Here is a 19,138-nt window from a genome sequence, read left to right on the forward strand (position 1 = left end):
ATCAGTTCACGGTAAGACAAAGTGTCTATAAATGGAGAAAGTTTAGCACTGTTAAAACTCTCCCTAGGAGTGGCCGTCCTGCAAAGATGACTGCAAGAGCACAGGGCAGAAGAATCATAGAATGTCAGCTAAAGACTTACTGAAATCTCTGGAACATCTCTGTTGATGAGTCTACGATACATAAAATGCTAAACAAGAATGTTGTTCATGTGAGGACAACACAGAAGAAGCCATTGCTGTCAAAAGAACATTTCTGCATGTCTGATGTTTGCAAAAGTGCATTTTGATGTTCCACAGCGCTACTGGCAAAATATTCTGTGGACAGATGAAACTACAGTTGAGTTGTTTGGAACAACACTGTGTGGAGGAAAAAAAGGCATAGCACACCAACATCAAAACCTCATCCCAACTGTAAATTATTGTGGAGGAAGCATCATGGTTTGGGTGTGTTTTGCTGCCTCAGGGCCTGGACAGCTTGCTATCATCAATGGAAAAATGAATTCCCAAGTTTATCAAGACATTTTGCAGGAGAATGTTATGCTATCTGTCCAAAATCAAATCAAAATCAAATCAAATTTATTTTATATAGCCCTTCGTACATCAGCTGATATCTCAAAGTGCTGTACAGAAACCCAGCCTAAAACCCCAAACAGCAAGCAATGCAGGTGAAGAAGCACGGTGGCTAGGAAAAACTCCCTAGAAAGGCCAAAACCTAGGAAGAAACCTAGAGAGGAACCAGGCTATGTGGGGTGGCCAGTCCTCTTCTGGCTGTGCCGGGTGGAGATTATAACAAAACATGGTCAAGATGTTCAAATGTTCATAAATGACCAGCATGGTCGAATAATAATAAGGCAGAATAGTTGAAACTGGAGCAGCAGCACAGTCAGGTGGACTGGGGACAGCAAGGAGTCATCATGTCAGGTATTCCTGGGGCATGGTCCTAGGGCTCAGGTCCTCCGAGAGAGAGAAAGAAAGAGAGAATTAGAGAGAGCATATGTGGGATGGCCAGTCCTCTTCTGGCTGTGCCGGGTGGAGATTATAACAGAACATGGCCAAGATGTTCAAATGTTCATAAATGATCAGCATGGTCGAATAATAATAAGGCAGAACAGTTGAAACTGGAGCAGCAGCACAGCCAGGTGGACTGGGGACAGCAAGGAGTCATCATGTCAGGTAGTCCTGGGGCATGGTCCTAGGGCTCAGGTCCTCCGAGAGAGAGAAAGAGAGAAGGAGAGAATTAGAGAACGCACACTTAGATTCACACAGGACACCGAATAGGACAGGAGAAGTACTCCAGATATAACAAACTGACCCTAGCCCCCCGACACATAAACTACTGCAGCATAAATACTGGAGGCTGAGACAGGAGGGGTCAGGAGACACTGTGGCCCACTCCGAGGACACCCCCGGACAGGGCCAAACAGGAAGGATATAACCCCACCCACTTTGCCAAAGCACAGCCCCCACACCACTAGAGGGATATCTTCAACCACCAACTTACCATCCTGAGACAAGGCTGAGTATAGCCCACAAAGACCTCCGCCACGGCACAACTTAAGGGGGGGGGGCGCCAACCCAGACAGGATGACCACATCAGTGACTCAACCCACTCAGGTGACGCACCTCCTCCAGGGACGGCATGAGAGAGCCCCAGTAAAGCCAGTGACTCAGCCCCTGTAATAGGGTTAGAGGCAGAGAATCCCAGTGGAAAGAGGGGAACCGGCCAGGCAGAGACAGCAAGGGTGGTTCGTTGCTCCAGAGCCTTTCCGTTCACCCTCCCACTCCTGGGCCAGACTACACTCAATCATATGACCCACTGAAGAGATGAGTCTTCAGTAGAGACTTAAAGGTTGAGACCGAGTTTGCGTCTCTGACATGGGTAGGCAGACCGTTCCATAAAAATGGAGCTCTATAGGAGAAAGCCCTGCCTCCAGCTGTTTGCTTAAAAATTCTAGGGACAATTAGGAGGCCTGCGTCTTGTGACCGTAGCGTACGTGTAGGTATGTACGGCAGGACCAAATCAGAGAGATAGATAGGATGTAATGTAATGCTTTGTAGGTTAGCAGTAAAACCTTGAAATCAGCCCTTGCTTTGACAGGAAGCCAGTGTAGAGAGGCTAGCACTGGAGTAATATGATCAAATTTTTTGGTTCTAGTCAGGATTCTAGCAGCCGTATTTAGCACTAACTGAAGTTTATTTAGTGCTTTATCCGGGTAGCCGGAAAGTAGAGCATTGCAGTAGTCTAACCTGGAAGTGACAAAAGCATGGATTAATTTTTCTGCATCATTTTTGGACAGAAAGTTCCTGATTTTTGCAATGTTACGTAGATGTAAAAAAGCTGTCCTTGAAATGGTCTTGATATGTTCTTCAAAAGAGAGATCAGGGTCCAGAGTAACGCCGAGGTCCTTCACAGTTTTATTTGAGACGACTGTACAACCATTAAGATTAATTGTCAGATTCAACAGAAGATCTCTTTGTTTCTTGGGACCTAGAACAAGCATCTCTGTTTTGTCCGAGTTTAAAAGTAGAAAGTTTGCAGCCATCCACTTCCTTATGTCTGAAACACATTCTTCTAGCAAGGGCAATTTTGGGGCTTCACCATGTTTAATTGAAATGTACAGCTGTGTGTCATCTGCATAGCAGTGAAAGTTAACATTATGTTTTCGAATAACATCCCCAAGAGGTAAAATATATAGTGAAAACAATAGTGGTCCTAAAACGGAACCTTGAGGAACACCGAAATTTACAGTTGATTTGTCAGAGGACAGACCATTCACAGAGACAAACTGATATCTTTCCGACAGATAAGATCTAAACCAGGCCAGAACTTGTCCGTGTAGACCAATTTGGGTTTCCAATCTCTCCAAAAGAATGTGGTGATCGATGGTATCAAAAGCAGCACTAAGGTCTAGGAGCACGAGGACAGATGCAGAGCCTCGGTCCGATGCCATTAAAATGTCATTTACCACCTTCACAAGTGCCGTCTCAGTGCTATGATGGGGTCTAAAACCAGACTGAAGCATTTCGTATACATTGTTTGTCTTCAGGAAGGCAGTGAGTTGTTGCGCAACAGCCTTTTCTAAAATTTTTGAGAGGAATGGAAGATTCGATATAGGCCGATAGTTTTTTATATTTTCTGGGTCAAGGTTTGGCTTTTTCAAGAGAGGCTTTATTACTGCCACTTTTAGTGAGTTTGGTACACATCCGGTGGATAGAGAGCCGTTTATTATGTTCAACATAGTAGGGCCAAGCACAGGAAGCAGCTCTTTCAGTAGTTTAGTTGGAATAGGGTCCAGTATGCAGCTTGAAGGTTTAGAGGCCATGATTATTTTCATCATTGTGTCAAGAGATATAGTACTAAAACACTTGAGTGTCTCTCTTGATCCTAGGTCCTGGCAGAGTTGTGCAGACTCAGGACAACTGAGCTTTGAAGGAATACGCAGATTTAAGGAAGAGTCCGTAATTTGCTTTCTAATAATCATAATCTTTTCCTCAAAGAAGTTCATGAATTTATCACTGCTAAAGTGAAAGTCATCCTCTCTTGGGGAATGCTGCTTTTTAGTTAGCTTTGCGACAGTATCAAAAAGGAATTTCGGATTGTTCTTATTTTCCTCAATTAAGTTAGAAAAATAGGATGATCGAGCAGCAGTAAGGGCTCTTCGGTACTGCACAGTACTGTCTTTCCAAGCTAGTCGGAAGACTTCCAGTTTGGTGTGGCGCCATTTCCGTTCCAATTTTCTGGAAGCTTGCTTCAGAGCTCGGGTATTTTCTGTGTACCAGGGAGCTAGTTTCTTATGAGAAATGTTTTTAGTTTTTAGGGGTGCAACTGCATCTAGGGTATTGCGCAAGGTTAAGTTGAGTTCCTCAGTTAGGTGGTTAACTGATTTTTGTCCTCTGGCGTCCTTGGGTAGGCAGAAGGAGTCTGGAAGGACATCAAGGAATCTTGATGAACATGTAGACTTGTTTGTCCACCAGTTGAAGCTCAACAGAAGTTGGGTGACGCAACAGGACAACAACCCACAACGCAGAAGTAAATCAACAACAGAAGAAAATACGCCTTCTGGAGTGGCCCAGTCAGAGTCCTGACTTCAACCCGATTGAGATGCTGTGGCATGACTTCAAGAGAGCAGTTCACACCAGACATCCCAAGAATATTGCTGAACTGAAATAGTTTTGTAAAGAGGAATGGTCCAAAATTCCTCCTGATCGTTGTGCAGGTCTGATGCGCAACGACAGAAAATGTTTGGTTGAGGTTATTGCTGCCAAAGGAGGGTCAACCAGTTATTAAATCCAAGGGTTCACATACTTTTCCCACCATGCACTGTGAATGTTTACACAGTGTTCAATAAAGACATGAACATGTAGACTTGTTTGTGTTATTAGTTTAAGCATACTGTGTCTATTGTGATTTTTGTTGTGATTTTTTTTGCAGAGATCCAGATATTTCCAAAGGGTTCACATACTTTTTCTTGCCACTGTAGGTAGGCTGTGACTGGCCTCACACTCCAGTACAGTAGATGGCGGTGTATGCACCTTAAAAGTTGGATGCGATCCGCCAACCCAATCACAAAAGAAGAACAAGGAGGCGCAGGACAGACTTGCCCAAACGAGAGAACCCCACTATTTCGGTTGTCCATACCTGAATGCCGTACTTCCTGACTTTAGGGGTGTGGTGTTTAGAATTAGCTTCGCTGAAATAAACTAGCAAAGTAATAAGATATCTAGCCTGTCGACCGCTCTACAAACTAATTGTAGGCTTACGCAATGTTCTTCTGAGAAATAGACTTGTTTACAAGTCGACTCTTTAGTTGCACAGAGTGGCGGGGATGCGGAATGAAAATGGGAAACATTTTCGGCAGAAAGAGACGCACGCGAGTCACAGAGCAGGACAGAGCCGTTTTGGTGAGTAGCCTAACGTTACTGTAGCTAGCTAGCCGTAGCCAACTATTTAGCAAGTCAGCCTGCTAACATAGTTACTATAGTTAGCTACAAACATGTTCCAATTGGCTCTCTACCCACACTACCCAGATAGGGAATCGATTTATAATGTTAGATCTGCAGAGTACACTACATGATCAAATGTATGTGGACACCTGCACCTCGAACATCTAATTCAAAAATCATGGGCATTAATATGGCGTTTGCCCCCCCCCCCTTGCTGCTATAACAGCCTCCACTTTTCTGGGGAGGTTTTCCATTAGATGTTGGAACATTGCTGCAGGGACTTGGTTCCATTCAGCCACGAGTATTAGTGAGGTCGGGCACTGATGTTGGCATATTAGGCCTGGCTCGGAGTCAGCATTTCAATTCATCCCAAAGGTGTTTGATGGGGTTTAGGTCAGGGCTCTGTGCAGGCCAGTCAAGTTCTTCCAAACCGATCTCGACAAACCGCTTTTGTATGGACCTCGCTTTGTGCACGGGGGTATTGCCATGCTGAAAAAGGAAAGGGCCTTCCCCCAAACTGTTGCAACAAAGTTGAAACACAGAATCATCTAGAATGTCATTGTATGCTGTGGAGTTAAAAAGTCCTTTCACTGGACCTAAGGACAACCATGAATAACAGCCCCTCCTCCACCAAACTTTACAGTTGGTCTATGCATTCAGGCATGTAGCGTTCTCCTGTATTAAACTGCAGCATTACATATCGAGCATATTTAATACTCAATGAAATGGTGTATCATGCTACTCAAATGACACCCACATGTCAATATGCATGATAGGCTGGATAGTGCGGTCATTTCTCAGTCAGTCCTGCAATAAGAGCTACGACGCTAATATTTGTGTAAACTCTTTACTCATTGACATACACAGAACATTACTGTAGACTGTTACCCCATTTTCATTGATCCACAATCCATAGGTAAGGCTGTACAGTGAAATAGTTATGCCCCCAATGCATTGATGAAGTTTAATACATCCACAGTGCAATTTCAACTGATATTAAAAATGAATTTAACATTGTCTATTGTTGAATTTGAAAACATTCCAAACTTTTGCGTTATCTAGTCCAGATATAGCATTTCACTAATTGTATCCGTTTGCATCATATTCAATGTGACTTAAACTGGAATGATCTCTTGTCCTATACAGACGTGGAAGCTGATAGTCAGTCAGGTTTTTCTATCCACAATCCAGACTACAATAAATGGCTTCCTAAAGAAAATCAAATCCAAACCTGGCCAAAAGAGCACTCTTCCTTGGCTAAATGGAGAAATCTGGAAATTGATGAAAGAACGAGATTATGCTCTAAAAATAGCCCTAAAATCTAAATTAGAGCATGACAGACGTAGGTTTACCATGTTGAGAAATAAGGTGATGAAAGAAATCAGACAGGCCAAGGCAAACTTTTTTATTAACATAATTGGTGAAGCAAAGGGAAATTCTAAATTGATATGGGAGAATCTAAAAAAGTTAACAGGGAAAGACCATAGTAACACTGCAAAAAGACTAGAAATCATGGTGAATAACAATCTAACACAGGATGCAGTTGAAATAGCAATAGCCTTCAATTCCTACTTTATTGACTCTGTCAGGGTACTGACACAGAACCCCTCCACTTGTTTCTTGGGCTCAGTGCTAGTGAGTGACACTCAACCTGTCTTCATCATAAGGGAGGTTTCTGAGTCAAAGGTGAACAAGGTTATTAGCTCACTAAAGAACTCTAAAGCCAAAGATGTGTTTGGGATGGACTCTACCTTTTTTTAAAACTACAAAGTCACTCATTGGCCCCATTACTAAGGTCACCAACACATCTATTGGTCTCGGTGTGTTTCCAAGGGTATGGAAGTCGGCCATAATAACGGCCATCTTTAAATCAGGCGACCCTGCTGACGTGAGTAACTACAGGCCCATTAATATACTACCCGTGGTGTCAAAGGTTGTTGAAAAGTGTGTAGCAGAACAACTGATTGCCCACCTCAACAACAGCCCCTTCACATTACACTCCATGCAGTTTGGCTTCAGAGCGAAACACTCCACAGAAACGGCCAACTGCTTTCTTCTGGAAAATGTGAAGTCCAAGATGGACAAAGGGGGTGCTGTTGGGGCTGTGTTTCTGGACCTAAGGAAGGCTTTTGATACTGTTAACCATGAGATTCTCATTACAAAATTGTCCAAGCTCAACTTTTCCCCTAATGCCTTGAGATGGATGAAATCATACCTTGAAGGCAGAACTCAGTGTGTCAGAGTGAGCAATGAGCTGTCGCCCACTCGTAGCTATGATGTGGGCGTGCCCCAAGGGTCAATACTGGGGCCCCTCCTGTTCAGCCTGTACATTAATGATCTGCCTTCTGTCTGTACTGGGTCTGACGTTCAAATGTATGCAGATGATACAGTGATATATGTGCATGCAAAGAGCAAACAACAAGCTGCACAAGAACTCACTACTGTAATGGTCCAGGTTACAAAGTGGCTCAGTGACTCGTGTTTGCATCTCAATGTGAAAAAAACTGTTTGCATGTTCTTCACAAAGAGGGCAACAGATGCTACTGAGCCAGATGTCTATGTGTCAGGGGAGAAGCTCCAGGTGGTATCCGATTTTAAGTACCTTGGCATCATACTTGATTCCAACCTCTCTTTTAAAAAGCATGTGAAAAAGGTAATTCAAATAACCAAATTCAACCTAGCTAATTTCCGATTTATACGAAATTGTTTGACTACAGAGGTAGCAAAACTGTACTTCAAATCTATGATACTCCCCCACTTAACATACTGCTTGACTAGTTGGGCCCAAGCTTGCTGTACAACATTAAAACCTATTCAGTCTGTCTACAAACAGGCTCTCAAAGTGCTTGATAGGAAGCCCAATAGCCATCATCATTGTCACATTCTTAGAAAGCATGAGCTCTTGAGTTGGGAAAATCTTGTGCAATACACCGACGCATGTCTTGTATTCAAGATCCTTAATGGCCTGGCTCCCCCTCCACTCAATATTTTTGTTAAACAGAAAACCCAGACATATGGCAGCAGATCCACAAGGTCTGCCATGAGAGGTGACTGTATAGTTCCCCTAAGGAAAAGCACCTTTAGTAAATCTGCATTCTCTGTGAGAGCTTCCCATGTCTGGAATACACTGCCATCAGACACACAACTGCACCACATATCACACTTTCACAAAATGCTTGAAGACATGGCTAAAGGTCAATCAGATTTGTGAACATGGTCCCTAGCTGTGTGTTGCCGCTTTCCATGTTGTCTGTTGTCTGTAGCTTGTGAGGTGTGGAAACACTTTGTTGCTTTTATGAATTTTGTCTTGCTGCTTTTTGTTTTATGTTGCTCTGTCTGTATGCTACGTCTTGCTTGTCCTATGTTGCTCTGTCTGTATGCTATGTCTTGCTTGTCCTATGTTGCTATGTCTTGCTTGTTCTATGCTGCTATTGTCTATATTGTAATTGTTTTTAATAACCTGCCCAGGGACTGCGGTTGAAAATTAGCCGGCTGGCTAAAACCGGCACTTTTACTGAAACGTTGATTAATGTGCACTGTCCCTGTTAAAAAAATAAACTAAACTAACTTATTTTGAAGGCAAACCACTGATAAAACTATTGTTACTCACACTGTTGTTTAAGACACACTGGTGGGTTAGGGGCAGTCTGACAACCCATACTAACCAGGGCTAACACCAAATTCAATTGACTATACTGCCAAGCTAGACAGTAAACGGAAGCGATTTAGCGTTGTTGGAATACCACTCATTTCAATCACGTAAAAATTTCTGTCTTCTCCATTCCAGCAACTGAAACAGCAGAGAGATAAGTTGAAGCAGTACCAAAAGAGAATCACTCTGCAGCTGGAAAAAGAGAGGAATCTGGCCAAGCAGCTGCTGAAAGATGGCAAGAAAGAGTAAGGACCTTCTCTCACCATAAATAATGCCTAAAGTAAATGTCACTTTAAAGCGCTTGAGATTGAAAGCTGCCATGATCATACATTGATACATACAGTTGAAGTCGGAAGTTTACATACACCTTAGCCAATTACATTTAAACTCAGTTTTTCACAATTCCTGACTTGTAATCCTAGTACAAATTCCCTGTCTTAGGTCAGTTAGGATCACCACCTTATTTTAAGAATGTGAAATGTCAGAATAATACTAGAGAATTATTTATTTCAGCTTTTATTTTTTTCATCACATTCCCAGTGGGTCAGAAGTGTACATACACTCAATTAGTATTTGGTAGCATTGCCTTAAACTTCTTATGGCGGCATGGGCAGTATTGAGTAGCTTGGATGAAAGGTGCCCAGAGTAAACGGCCTGCTCTTCAGTCTCAGTTGCTAATATATGCATATTATTAGTTGTATTGGATAGCAAACACTGAAGTTTCTAAAACTGTTTAAATGATGTCTGTGAGTATAACAGAACTCATATGGCAGGCAAAAACCTGAGAAGAAATCCAAACAGGAAGGGAGAAATCTGAGGTTGGTCGATTTTCAACCCAGGCCCTATTGAATTCACAGTGGAATATGGATGAAGTTGCACTTCCTAGGGCTTCCAATAGATGTCAACCGTCTTTAGAAACTTGAATGAGGCTTCTACTGTGTTGTGGGACTGAATGAGTCAGGTTACTGGCAGAGAGCCATTTCCTGGTCACATGCATTTCATATGATATCGACCTGCGTTTGATTGCTTCTCTAGACACAAAGGAATTCTCCGGTTGGAACCTTATTGAATATTTATGATAACACCCTAAAGAATGATTCTATACTTAGTTTAAAATGTTTCTTCGACCTGTAATATAACTTTTTGACGTTTTTGTCCGAACTTATGCAGGACCTGCATGAGCGTTTGGATATGTGTACCTAACGCGCTAACAAAAGTAGCTACTTGGACATAAATAATGAACATTATTGATCAAATCAAGCATTTATTGTGGAACTAGGATTCCTGGGAGTGCATTCTGATGAAGATCATCAAAGGTAAGGGAATATTTATGTGATTTCTGGTTTCTGTGGACTCCAACATGGCGGACAATTGTATTTATTGTGAGTGCCGTCTCAGATTATTGCATGGTTTGCTTTTTCCATAAAGTTTTTTTTGAAATGTGACACAGTGGCTGCATTAAGGAGAGGTATATCAATAATTCCATTTGTATAACTTGTATTATCATCTACATTTATGATGAGTATTTTTGTTGAATCGATGTGGCTATGCAAAATCACTGGATGTTTTTGGAACTAGTGAACGTAGCGCGCCAATGTAAACTCAGATTTTTATATAAATATGAACTTTATCAAACACAACATACATGGAAGTCCTATGAGTGTCATCTGATGAAGATCATCAAAGGTAGGTGATTAATTTGATCTCTATTTGTGCTTTTTGTGACTCCTCTCTTTGGCTGGAAAAATGGCTGAGTTTCTCTTTGGCTTGGTGGTGACCTAACATAATCGTCTGTGGTGCTTTCGCTGTAAAGCCTATTTGAAATCGGACTCTGTGGTTAACAACAAGATTACCTTTAAAACGGTATAAGAGACATGTATGTTTGAGGAATTTTTATTATGAGATTTCTGTTTTGAATTTGGCGCCCTGCACTTTCACTGGCTGTTGTCATATCATCCCGTTAACGGGATTGCAGCCCTAAGAAGTTTTAACTTGGGTGAAACGTTTCGGGTAGTCTTCCACAAGCTTCCCACAACAAGTTGGGTGAATTGTGGCCAATACCTCCTGACAGAGCTGGTAAAACTGAGTCAGGTTTGTAGACCTCCTTGCTTTTCAGTTCTGCCCGTACCTTTTCTATAGGATTGAGGTCAGGGATTTGTGATGGCCACTCCAATACCTTAACTTTGTTGTCCTTATGCCATTTTGCCACAACTTTGGAAGTATGCTTGGGGTCATTGTCCATTTGGAAGACCCATTTGCGTTCAAGCTTTAACTTTCTGACTGATGTCTTGAGATATTGCTTCAATATATCCACATAATTTTTTACCCTGATGATGGCATCTATTTTGTGAAGTGCACCAGTCCCTCCTGCAGCAACGCAACCCCACAACATGATGCTGCCACCCCCATGCTTCAGTTGGGATGGTGTTCTTCGGCTTGCAAGCCTCCCCTTTTTCCTCCGAACATAATGATGGTCATTATGGCCAAACAGTTCTATTTTTGTTTCATCAGACCAGAGGACATTTCTCCCAAAATTACGATCTTTATCCCCATGTGCAGTTGCAAACTGTAGTCTGGCTTTTTTATGGTGGTTTTGGAGCAGTGGCTTCTTCCTTCCTGAGCAACCTTTCAGGTTATGTCGATTATAGGACTTGTTTTACTGTGGATATAGATACTTTTGTACCTGTTTTCTCCAGCATCTTCACAAGGTCCTTTGCTGTTCTAGGATTGATTTGCACCAAAGTACGTTCATCTCTAGGTGACAAAACGTGTGTCCTTCCTGAACGGTATGACAACTGCGTGGTCCCATGGCGTTTATACTTGCATACTATTGTTTGTACAGATGGTACCTTGAGGCATTTGGAAATTGCTCCCAAGGATGAACCAGACTTGTGGAGGTCTACAATATTTTTTTCTGAGTTCTTGGCTGATTTCTTTTGAATTTCCCATGATGTCAAGCAAAGAGGCACTGTGTTTGAAGGTAGGCCTTGAAATACATCCACAGGTACACCTCCAATTGACTCAAATGATGTCAATTATCCTTTCAGAACCTTCTAAAGCCATGGCATCATTTCTGAAATGTTCCATGCTGTTTAAAGGCACAGTCAACTTAGTGTATGTGAATTTCTTACCCACTGGAATTGTGATAGTGAAATAATCTGTCTGTAAACAGTTGTTGGAAAAATGACTTGTGTCATGCGCAAAGTAGATGTCCTAACCGACTTGCCAAAACTATAGTTTGTTAATTAACAAGAAATTTGTGAAGTGGTTGAAAAACGAGTTTTAATGACTAAGTGTATGGAAACTTCCACTTCAACTGAACCGACACAACCATTCAAAGTTTGTGAAATGTCCTTGATTTCTGAAAGAAAAGCTAAAAAAATCGTCCATTAAAATAACATCAAATTGATCAGAAATAGTGTAGACATTGTTAATGTTTATGACTATTGTAGCGGGAAACAGCTGATTTAATGGAATATCTACATTGGCGTACAGAGGCCCATAATCAGCAACCATCACTGTGTTCCAATGGCACGTTGTGTTAGCTAATCCAAGTGTATCATTTTAAATGGATAATTGATCATTAGAAAACCCTTTTGCAATTATGTTAGCACAGCTGAAAACTGTTGTCCTTCTTTAGACTAGTTGAGTATCTGGAACATCAGAATTTGTGGGTTCGATTACAGGCTCAACTCGTCAGTCTCTTCTTGTTCTGAGAAATTAAGGCTATTCCATGCAAGGAATTGCCAAGAAACTGAAGGTAACGTACAACACTGTGTACTACTTCCTTCACAGAACAGCGCAAACTGTCCCTAACCAGAATAGAAAGAGTGGGAGGCCCCAGTGCACAACTGAGCAAGAGGACAAGTACATTAGTGTCTAGTTTGAGAAACAGACTCCTCACAAGTCCTCAACTGGCAGCTTCATTAAATAGTACTTGCAAAACACCAGTCTCAACTAGAGGTTGACCGACTGACTGATACCGATTTATTGGAGGACCAAAAAAAAGCCGATACCGATGAATCGGCCAATTTTATATATTTTTGTCTTTCAATTTTAAAAAAAAATCTATTTGTAATAATGACAATTACTACAATACTGAATGAACAATGAACACTTATTTTAACTTAATATAATACATCAAATCTATTTAGTCTCATAAGTATTGAAACATGCTAAATTTGGCTTAAATAGTGCAAAAACAGTTTTGGAGAAGAAAGTAAAAGTGCAATGTGCCATGTGAATAACATAAAAAGTTAACGTTTAAGTTCCTTGCTCAGAAAATTTGAAAGTTGGTGTTTCAATATTCCCAGTTCTTCAATATTCCCAGTTAAGAAGTTAGTTATTATAGTAATTATGACACGTCGACTATTTCTCTCTATACCATTTGTATTTCATATACCTTTGACAATTGGATGTTCTAATAGGCACTTTTAGTATTGCCAGCCTAATCTCAGGAGTTGATAGACTTGAAGTCATAAACAGCGCTGTGCTAAGTATTGTTAAGAACTGCTGGAAAATGCAGTCAGACTGCTCTATCAAATCATAGACTTAATTATAATATAATAAACACAAAGAGTTGGTCATTAATATAGTCAAATCCGGGAAACTATCATTTCGAAAACAAAACGTTTATTCTTTCAGTGAAATCTGGAACCATTCCATATTTTATTGAATGGGTGGCAACCCTAAGTCTTTATATTGCTGTTAAATTGCACAACCTTCAATGTTATGTCATAATTATGTACAATTCTGGCAAAGTAGTTTGCAACGAGCCAGGCGGCACAAACTGTTGCATATACCCTGACTCTGCGTGCAATGAACCCAAGAGAAGTTGCACAATTTCTCTAGTTAATATTGCCTGCTGACATATTTATTTTAACTAAATATGCAGGTTTAAAAAATATATAATTCTGTGTATTGATTTTAAGAAAGACATTGTTTATGGTTAGGTACATTCGTGCAACAATTGCTTTTTTTTTTTTTTTTTTTTGCGAATGTGCTTTTGTTAAATCTTCCCCCGTTTGGCGAAGTAGGCTGTGATTCGATGACAAATTAACCGGCACCGCATTGATTATATGCAAAGTTGAACAAGCTAGTTAACCTAGTAATATCATCAACCATGTGTAGTTAACTAGTGATTATTTGAAGATTTATTTATTTTTTTACATAAGAAGTTTAATGCTAGCTAGCCACTTACCTTGGCTCCTTGCTGCACTCGTGTAACAGGTGGTCAGCCTGCCATGCAGTTTCCTCGTTGAATGCAATGTGATCGGCCATAATCATTGTTATGAAAACTTGAAAACGGACCCGATTAATCGGTCGACCTCTAGTTTCAACGTCAACAGTGAAGAGGCGACACCGGGATGCTGGCCTTCTAGGCATAGTTCCTCTGTCCAGTGTCTCTGTTCTTTTGCCAATGTTAATATTTTATTTTTATTGGCCAGTCTGAGGTATGGCTTTTTCTTTGCAACTCTGCCTAGAAGGCCAGCATCCCAGAGTCGCCTCTTTACTGTTGACGTTGAGACTAATGTTTTGTGCAAAGCAGTCAAGGTAAAGGGTGGCTACTTTGAAGAATCTCAAATATACAATATATTTTCATTAAACACTTTTTTGGTTACTACATGATTCCATATGTGTTCATAGTTTTGATTTCTTCGCTATTATTCTACAATGTAGAAAATAGTAAAAATAAAAACCCTTGAATGAGAAGGCGTGTCCAAACTTTTGACTGGTGTACTGTGTATGTATGTTATTTCCAATTTATTGTATTGCATTTTCTAACCTTTCTGTATTTTGTTTTCAAACAGGAAGGCCCTCCTCTTGCTCAAAAAGAAGAGATACCAAGACCAGCTCCTCGACAAGACAGAAAACCAGATTAGCAACCTGGAGCGCATGGTAAATAGTTTAAACAGTTTTCAAACATACACTCTCACACCACCAGGAATAGTATAACATGGTCATTTATTCATTACTGTAACATGAGATGTATTGCACCGTAGCAACAAAATGTTCACTCTAAACAGAAAAACAGAAAACAATAACAATATTTTTTTAGATACGTCCCTCTGTTTAGTTTTGTTTGCTTCCATTTGGTTCCGAGTGAATACCCACCTGTACTCAACTAATGCTTTCTAATCTTGTGTTCTTTAGTGTCAAGACATTGAGTTTGCCCAGATTGAGATGAAAGTCATTGAAGGCCTTAAAGTTGGAAACGATTGCCTGAAGTCATTGCATGAGGTATGTGAAGGTATCAGAGATCTAAGTTTGTTCTCTATGCCTATGACATAGATGGGTAGCATACTGTATGTGTTTTTCCATAAGCCATCAGTAAGATAAATAGGTTGCTCAGGGAGTTTTCACATATGGATTTCGGTACCCCCGTTCGGTTTCTTGGAGCATTTGTGAGAGTTCTACAGAATAAGTTTAGCTTTCACAACACCAGAAAATAATATTTTCAGGATGCAACTTGTCAGGCACACATTCTACATGACGTTGGCGAGCTAGCTTGCTTGTAACGGGCACAAAGTTTCACTTGAATTGCGCTGCCGACTCTTAATACCTGGTTCTCCTGTCCTGGATGTTGGACCTGCTACTCGTGCAGGGTTAGTTTCAGCCAGGGTTAGTTTCAGCCAGGGTTAGTTTCAGCCAGGGTTTGTTAGCAGTATAGTGTGGATCAGGCTACTAAATGCTCCAGAATCCGCATCGTACAGGGGATATGTGAAAGCGCCCTTAGTTACCTTCATTGCATCTGCAGTCCAAATAGCATTCCACATGAATAATCCATGGCTAAAACATTGGCTTCCCTGTACTTACTGTTTTGTTCTTTCGTATTAGGCGATGTCTATCGAGGATGTGGAGAGAATTATGGATGAGACCCAAGAAGCCATTGAATACCAGAGGGTAAGGTCCCCACTGTTTCTTTTTACAGAGGTGTTGCTATCTTACTGAAATTACTGTATTTTCTTGATATTTATTTGTACCTTTTGATCTATCTTCAGGAAATAGATGAGATGCTGGCAGGTTCCCTGACACAGGAGGATGAAGATGCTATACTGGCTGAACTGGAGGCCATCACTCAGGTCTGAATTACTCAACAACAACACTGGCTGGCAAGGCAGAAACCATCTCATCATGAGACTGTCAACCTGGACAGTATCTCTATCAATAGAATGTTCTATTTCATACAAATGGAAGGTTCTATTTTGTGGACTAGAATGTACATTTCTCTGCTCAAGTCCCTCCCCATTTCTCTGTCTTTCTCTTTCTTATTATTCCTTTCTCTAAAACCTTGATTTGTTATTGTATGTGTAGGGAGACCTTGGCCTACCAGAGGTACCTGATGAGTCCCTGCCTGAAGTCCCAGAGACAGCTGAGGAAGAACCAGAGCCAGGTCAAGGTTAGACTCCTCAGATATGTCAACATGCGGAATTACAATGAGGGTTAATTTCACGTTGAAAATGTGTTCAGATTTGGATTAGGTTGAATACTCCACCAGTTGTAATAGACTATGTGATAATTAGGAGTCATTCTGAGTCTGTCTGCTTGTCTTTATTTCAGAGAGACCGAGGAAGAAGCAAGAACGGGAGATGTTGGCTGTCTAGAAACATGTTTGTTTGCCAGGGGACTTGGTACGCCGGCCACTATATCCCCCTCGTAGGGGTCTCATGCCCCAACCACCCCAAACACACAGCCACAGAAATATTATCTTCACTCACTGGAAGCAGAAGCATCTCTTCCAGTCCCTCACTGTCAAGACTGATGCTCCTGGTGCCCTGCTAGTCCTTGGTCTTGTGAACCCCACTATGGCTCTATAGGGCTCCTCTGGACTCAACAACCCTATCACTCCAACCACGGACATGGACCTTATTTTTCAGATCATTGCCTGCAGGTTCTTTCCTATTCTTTTTATGTTTAGGGCCTATTTTGATTTTTCCTATTGCTTAAGTCCCTTGACAGGTGTGTTTTTTGTCTTCTGTGCACAAATTGTGATTAACGGACAAATGAATGCATGTCACTTTATTTATTTCCCTTTCCCTTTGTGACGTACCAAGTCCCACAAGGCTTATTATCTGACCACAGAACATATTATCTTTGGGAGGAATAGCCTACATTCATGTTTTAAAGTCATGACTATTTTCAGAAACCTAACCTGCCAAATCTTTATTAAAAAATGCCTTGATTCCGCCTCCCGGGTGGCGCAGTGGTCTAGGGCACTGCATTGCAGTGCTAGCTGTGCCACCAGAGACTCTGGGTTTGTGTCCAGGCTCTGTCGCAGCCGGCTGCGACGGGGAGGTCCGTGGGGCGACGCACAATTGGCCTAGCGTCGTCCGGGTTTGGCCGGTAGGGAAATACTTGTCTCATCGCGCACCGGCGACTCCTGTGGCGGGCCGGGCGCAGTGCACGCTAACCAGTTCGCCAGGTGCACGGTGTTTCCTCCAACACATTGGTGCGGCTGGCTTCCGGGTTGGATGCGCGGTGTGTTAAAGAAGCAGTGCGGCTTGGTTGGGTTGTGTTTCGGAGGACGCATGGCTTTCCCGAGCCCGTATGGGAGTTGTAATGATGAGACAAGATGGTAACTACTAACAATTGGATACCACAAAATTGGGGAGTAAATAAAGGGGGTAAAATTCAACCACAAAAAATGCCTTGATTCCTGCCAAACTGTCAGAAATGCATTTGACTTTGGCTTTGATTTTAACTTGTTGATCTGGGGACAGAATCCTTATAACAACACTAACCTATTTGCTGAAGCAGCCATTTCATGTCTATTATTTTTCTTCCTCACTGTCAAACTGTTTAACTAATCTAAAGCTACAGTTCCTTTTGGCTTGGGAATTAGTTTAGTGTCATTGGTGAAAGGAAGGGCTAATCGTATATTGTCAGTGGGCTTACTTACCTCTGTACCTCAGACAACACTGGTGTTATTATCGGATGCCTAGATTTGACTATGATTTCAGTCAAAGACAACCTCGCAGAGCCTGACCTAGCTCTCTATCCAGTGAGTATTATGATATTCGGTCTGTCTTACAATGAAGTGTGATATTGGGTTGCTAACTGCCTGGGTTAGTAATATTTTACTGGCATATCATATTCTCAGAGCATTGGCTAATTATTTCTTTATCTGAAATGGAGGGCCTACATATAAAAGATAAGCACTACCAACATATTTGATGTATGTATGTGGACTATCAGACCAGATATGTATTGTATTAAAAAAAATAAGAGTTCTCTAATCTGTAGTGTCTCTCTGAGACACTCTTGATAATAATTGTGAAGACCATTTGACAGTTATATCATATTTATACGAAATCTCTTATTCTGTAACAATACAAGCATTTTTAAAGGTAGTGTTTGGCCAGTCTGGTTTTACTCTGTATGTTATATAAACAACCACTAGAGGGCAGCAGATAGCAGTGTTTTTCTTGTTCATTGGTTCGTGAATGTATTGTGTGGATTGGGGTGCTGTCTCATGTTTTTATTATGTGTGCTGTGCATGTATATGGGACAGTAACTAAACTCAGCAAAAAAGAAATGTCCTCTCACTGTCAACTGGGTTTATTTTCAACAAACTTGACATGTGTAAATATTTGTATGAACATCAGATTCAACAACTGAAAGAAACGGAATAAGTTACACAGACATGTGACTAACAGAAATGGAATAATGTGTCCCTGAACAAAGGGGGGGTCAAAAGTAACAGTCAGCATCTGGTGTGGCCACCAGCTGCTTTTAAGTACTGCAGTGCATCTCCTCCTCATAGACTGCACCAGATTTTCCAGTTCTTGCTGTGAGATGTTACCCCACTCTTCCACCAAGGCACCTGCAAGTTCCCGGACATTTCTGGGGGAATGGCCCTAGCCCTCACCCCCCGATCCAACAGGTCCCAGACGTGCTCAATGGGATTGAGATCCGGGCTCTTCGCTGGCCATGGCAGAACACTGACATTTCTGTTTTGCAGGAAATCATGCACAGAACGAGCAGTATGGCTGGTGGCATTGTCATGCTGGAGGGTCATGTCAGGATGAGCCTGCAGGAGGGGTACCACATGAGGGAGGAGGATGTCATCCCAGGAACGCACTGCGTTGAGATTGCCTGCAATGACGACAAGCTCAGTCCGATGATGCTGTGACACACCACCCCAGTCCATGATGGACGCTCCACCTCCAAATCCATCCCGCTCCAGAGCACAAGCCTCGGTGTACTGCTCATTCCTTGGATGATAAATGTGAATCTGACCATCAACCCTAGTGAGACAAAACCGCGACTCATCAGTGAAGAGCACTTTTTGCCAGTCCTATCTGGTCCAGCGACGGCGGGTTTGTGCCCATAGGCAACGTTGTTGCTGGTGATGTCTGGAGAGGACCTGCCTTACAACAGTCCTACAAGCCCTCAGTCCAGCCTCTCTCAGCCTATTGCAGACAGTGAGCATTGACTGAGGGATTGTGCGTTCCTGGTGTAACTCGGCCAGTTGTTGCCATCCTGTCCCGCAGGTGTGATGTTCGGATGTACCGATCCTGTGCAGGTGTTGTTACACGTGGT

At 41.8% G+C, this 19,138-nt stretch overlaps 1 protein-coding gene across 1 annotated transcript; it reads left to right on the plus strand.

Moving 5' to 3' along the window:
• Nucleotides 1-4,540: 4,540 nt before the first annotated feature.
• Nucleotides 4,541-18,002, plus strand: chmp6b (charged multivesicular body protein 6b). Its single transcript, XM_090217311.1, has 8 exons — nt 4,541-4,902; nt 8,732-8,841; nt 14,407-14,494; nt 14,750-14,836; nt 15,434-15,499; nt 15,598-15,678; nt 15,911-15,995; nt 16,157-18,002. Exons 1-8 carry the CDS (start codon nt 4,834-4,836, stop codon nt 16,198-16,200), a joined length of 630 nt encoding a protein of 209 aa, XP_090073437.1. The 5' UTR covers nt 4,541-4,833; the 3' UTR covers nt 16,201-18,002.
• Nucleotides 18,003-19,138: the final 1,136 nt, after the last annotated feature.

This window comes from Oncorhynchus mykiss, chromosome 23, assembly GCF_057628025.1.
Source record: "Oncorhynchus mykiss isolate SJ-2025 chromosome 23, ASM5762802v1, whole genome shotgun sequence".
NCBI classification, from domain to species: Eukaryota; Metazoa; Chordata; class Actinopteri; order Salmoniformes; family Salmonidae; genus Oncorhynchus; species Oncorhynchus mykiss.

Bases quoted from the DNA above. Each gene is read 5' to 3' on its own strand.
- chmp6b (XM_090217311.1), top strand. From the start codon at position 4,834: ATGAAAATGGGAAACATTTTCGGCAGAAAGAGACGCACGCGAGTCACA. The intron at 14,837-15,433 runs GTATGTGAAGGT...CTTTCGTATTAG, and splicing joins GCCTGAAGTCATTGCATGAG to GCGATGTCTATCGAGGATGT. The intron at 15,679-15,910 runs GTCTGAATTACT...TTGTATGTGTAG, and splicing joins AACTGGAGGCCATCACTCAG to GGAGACCTTGGCCTACCAGA.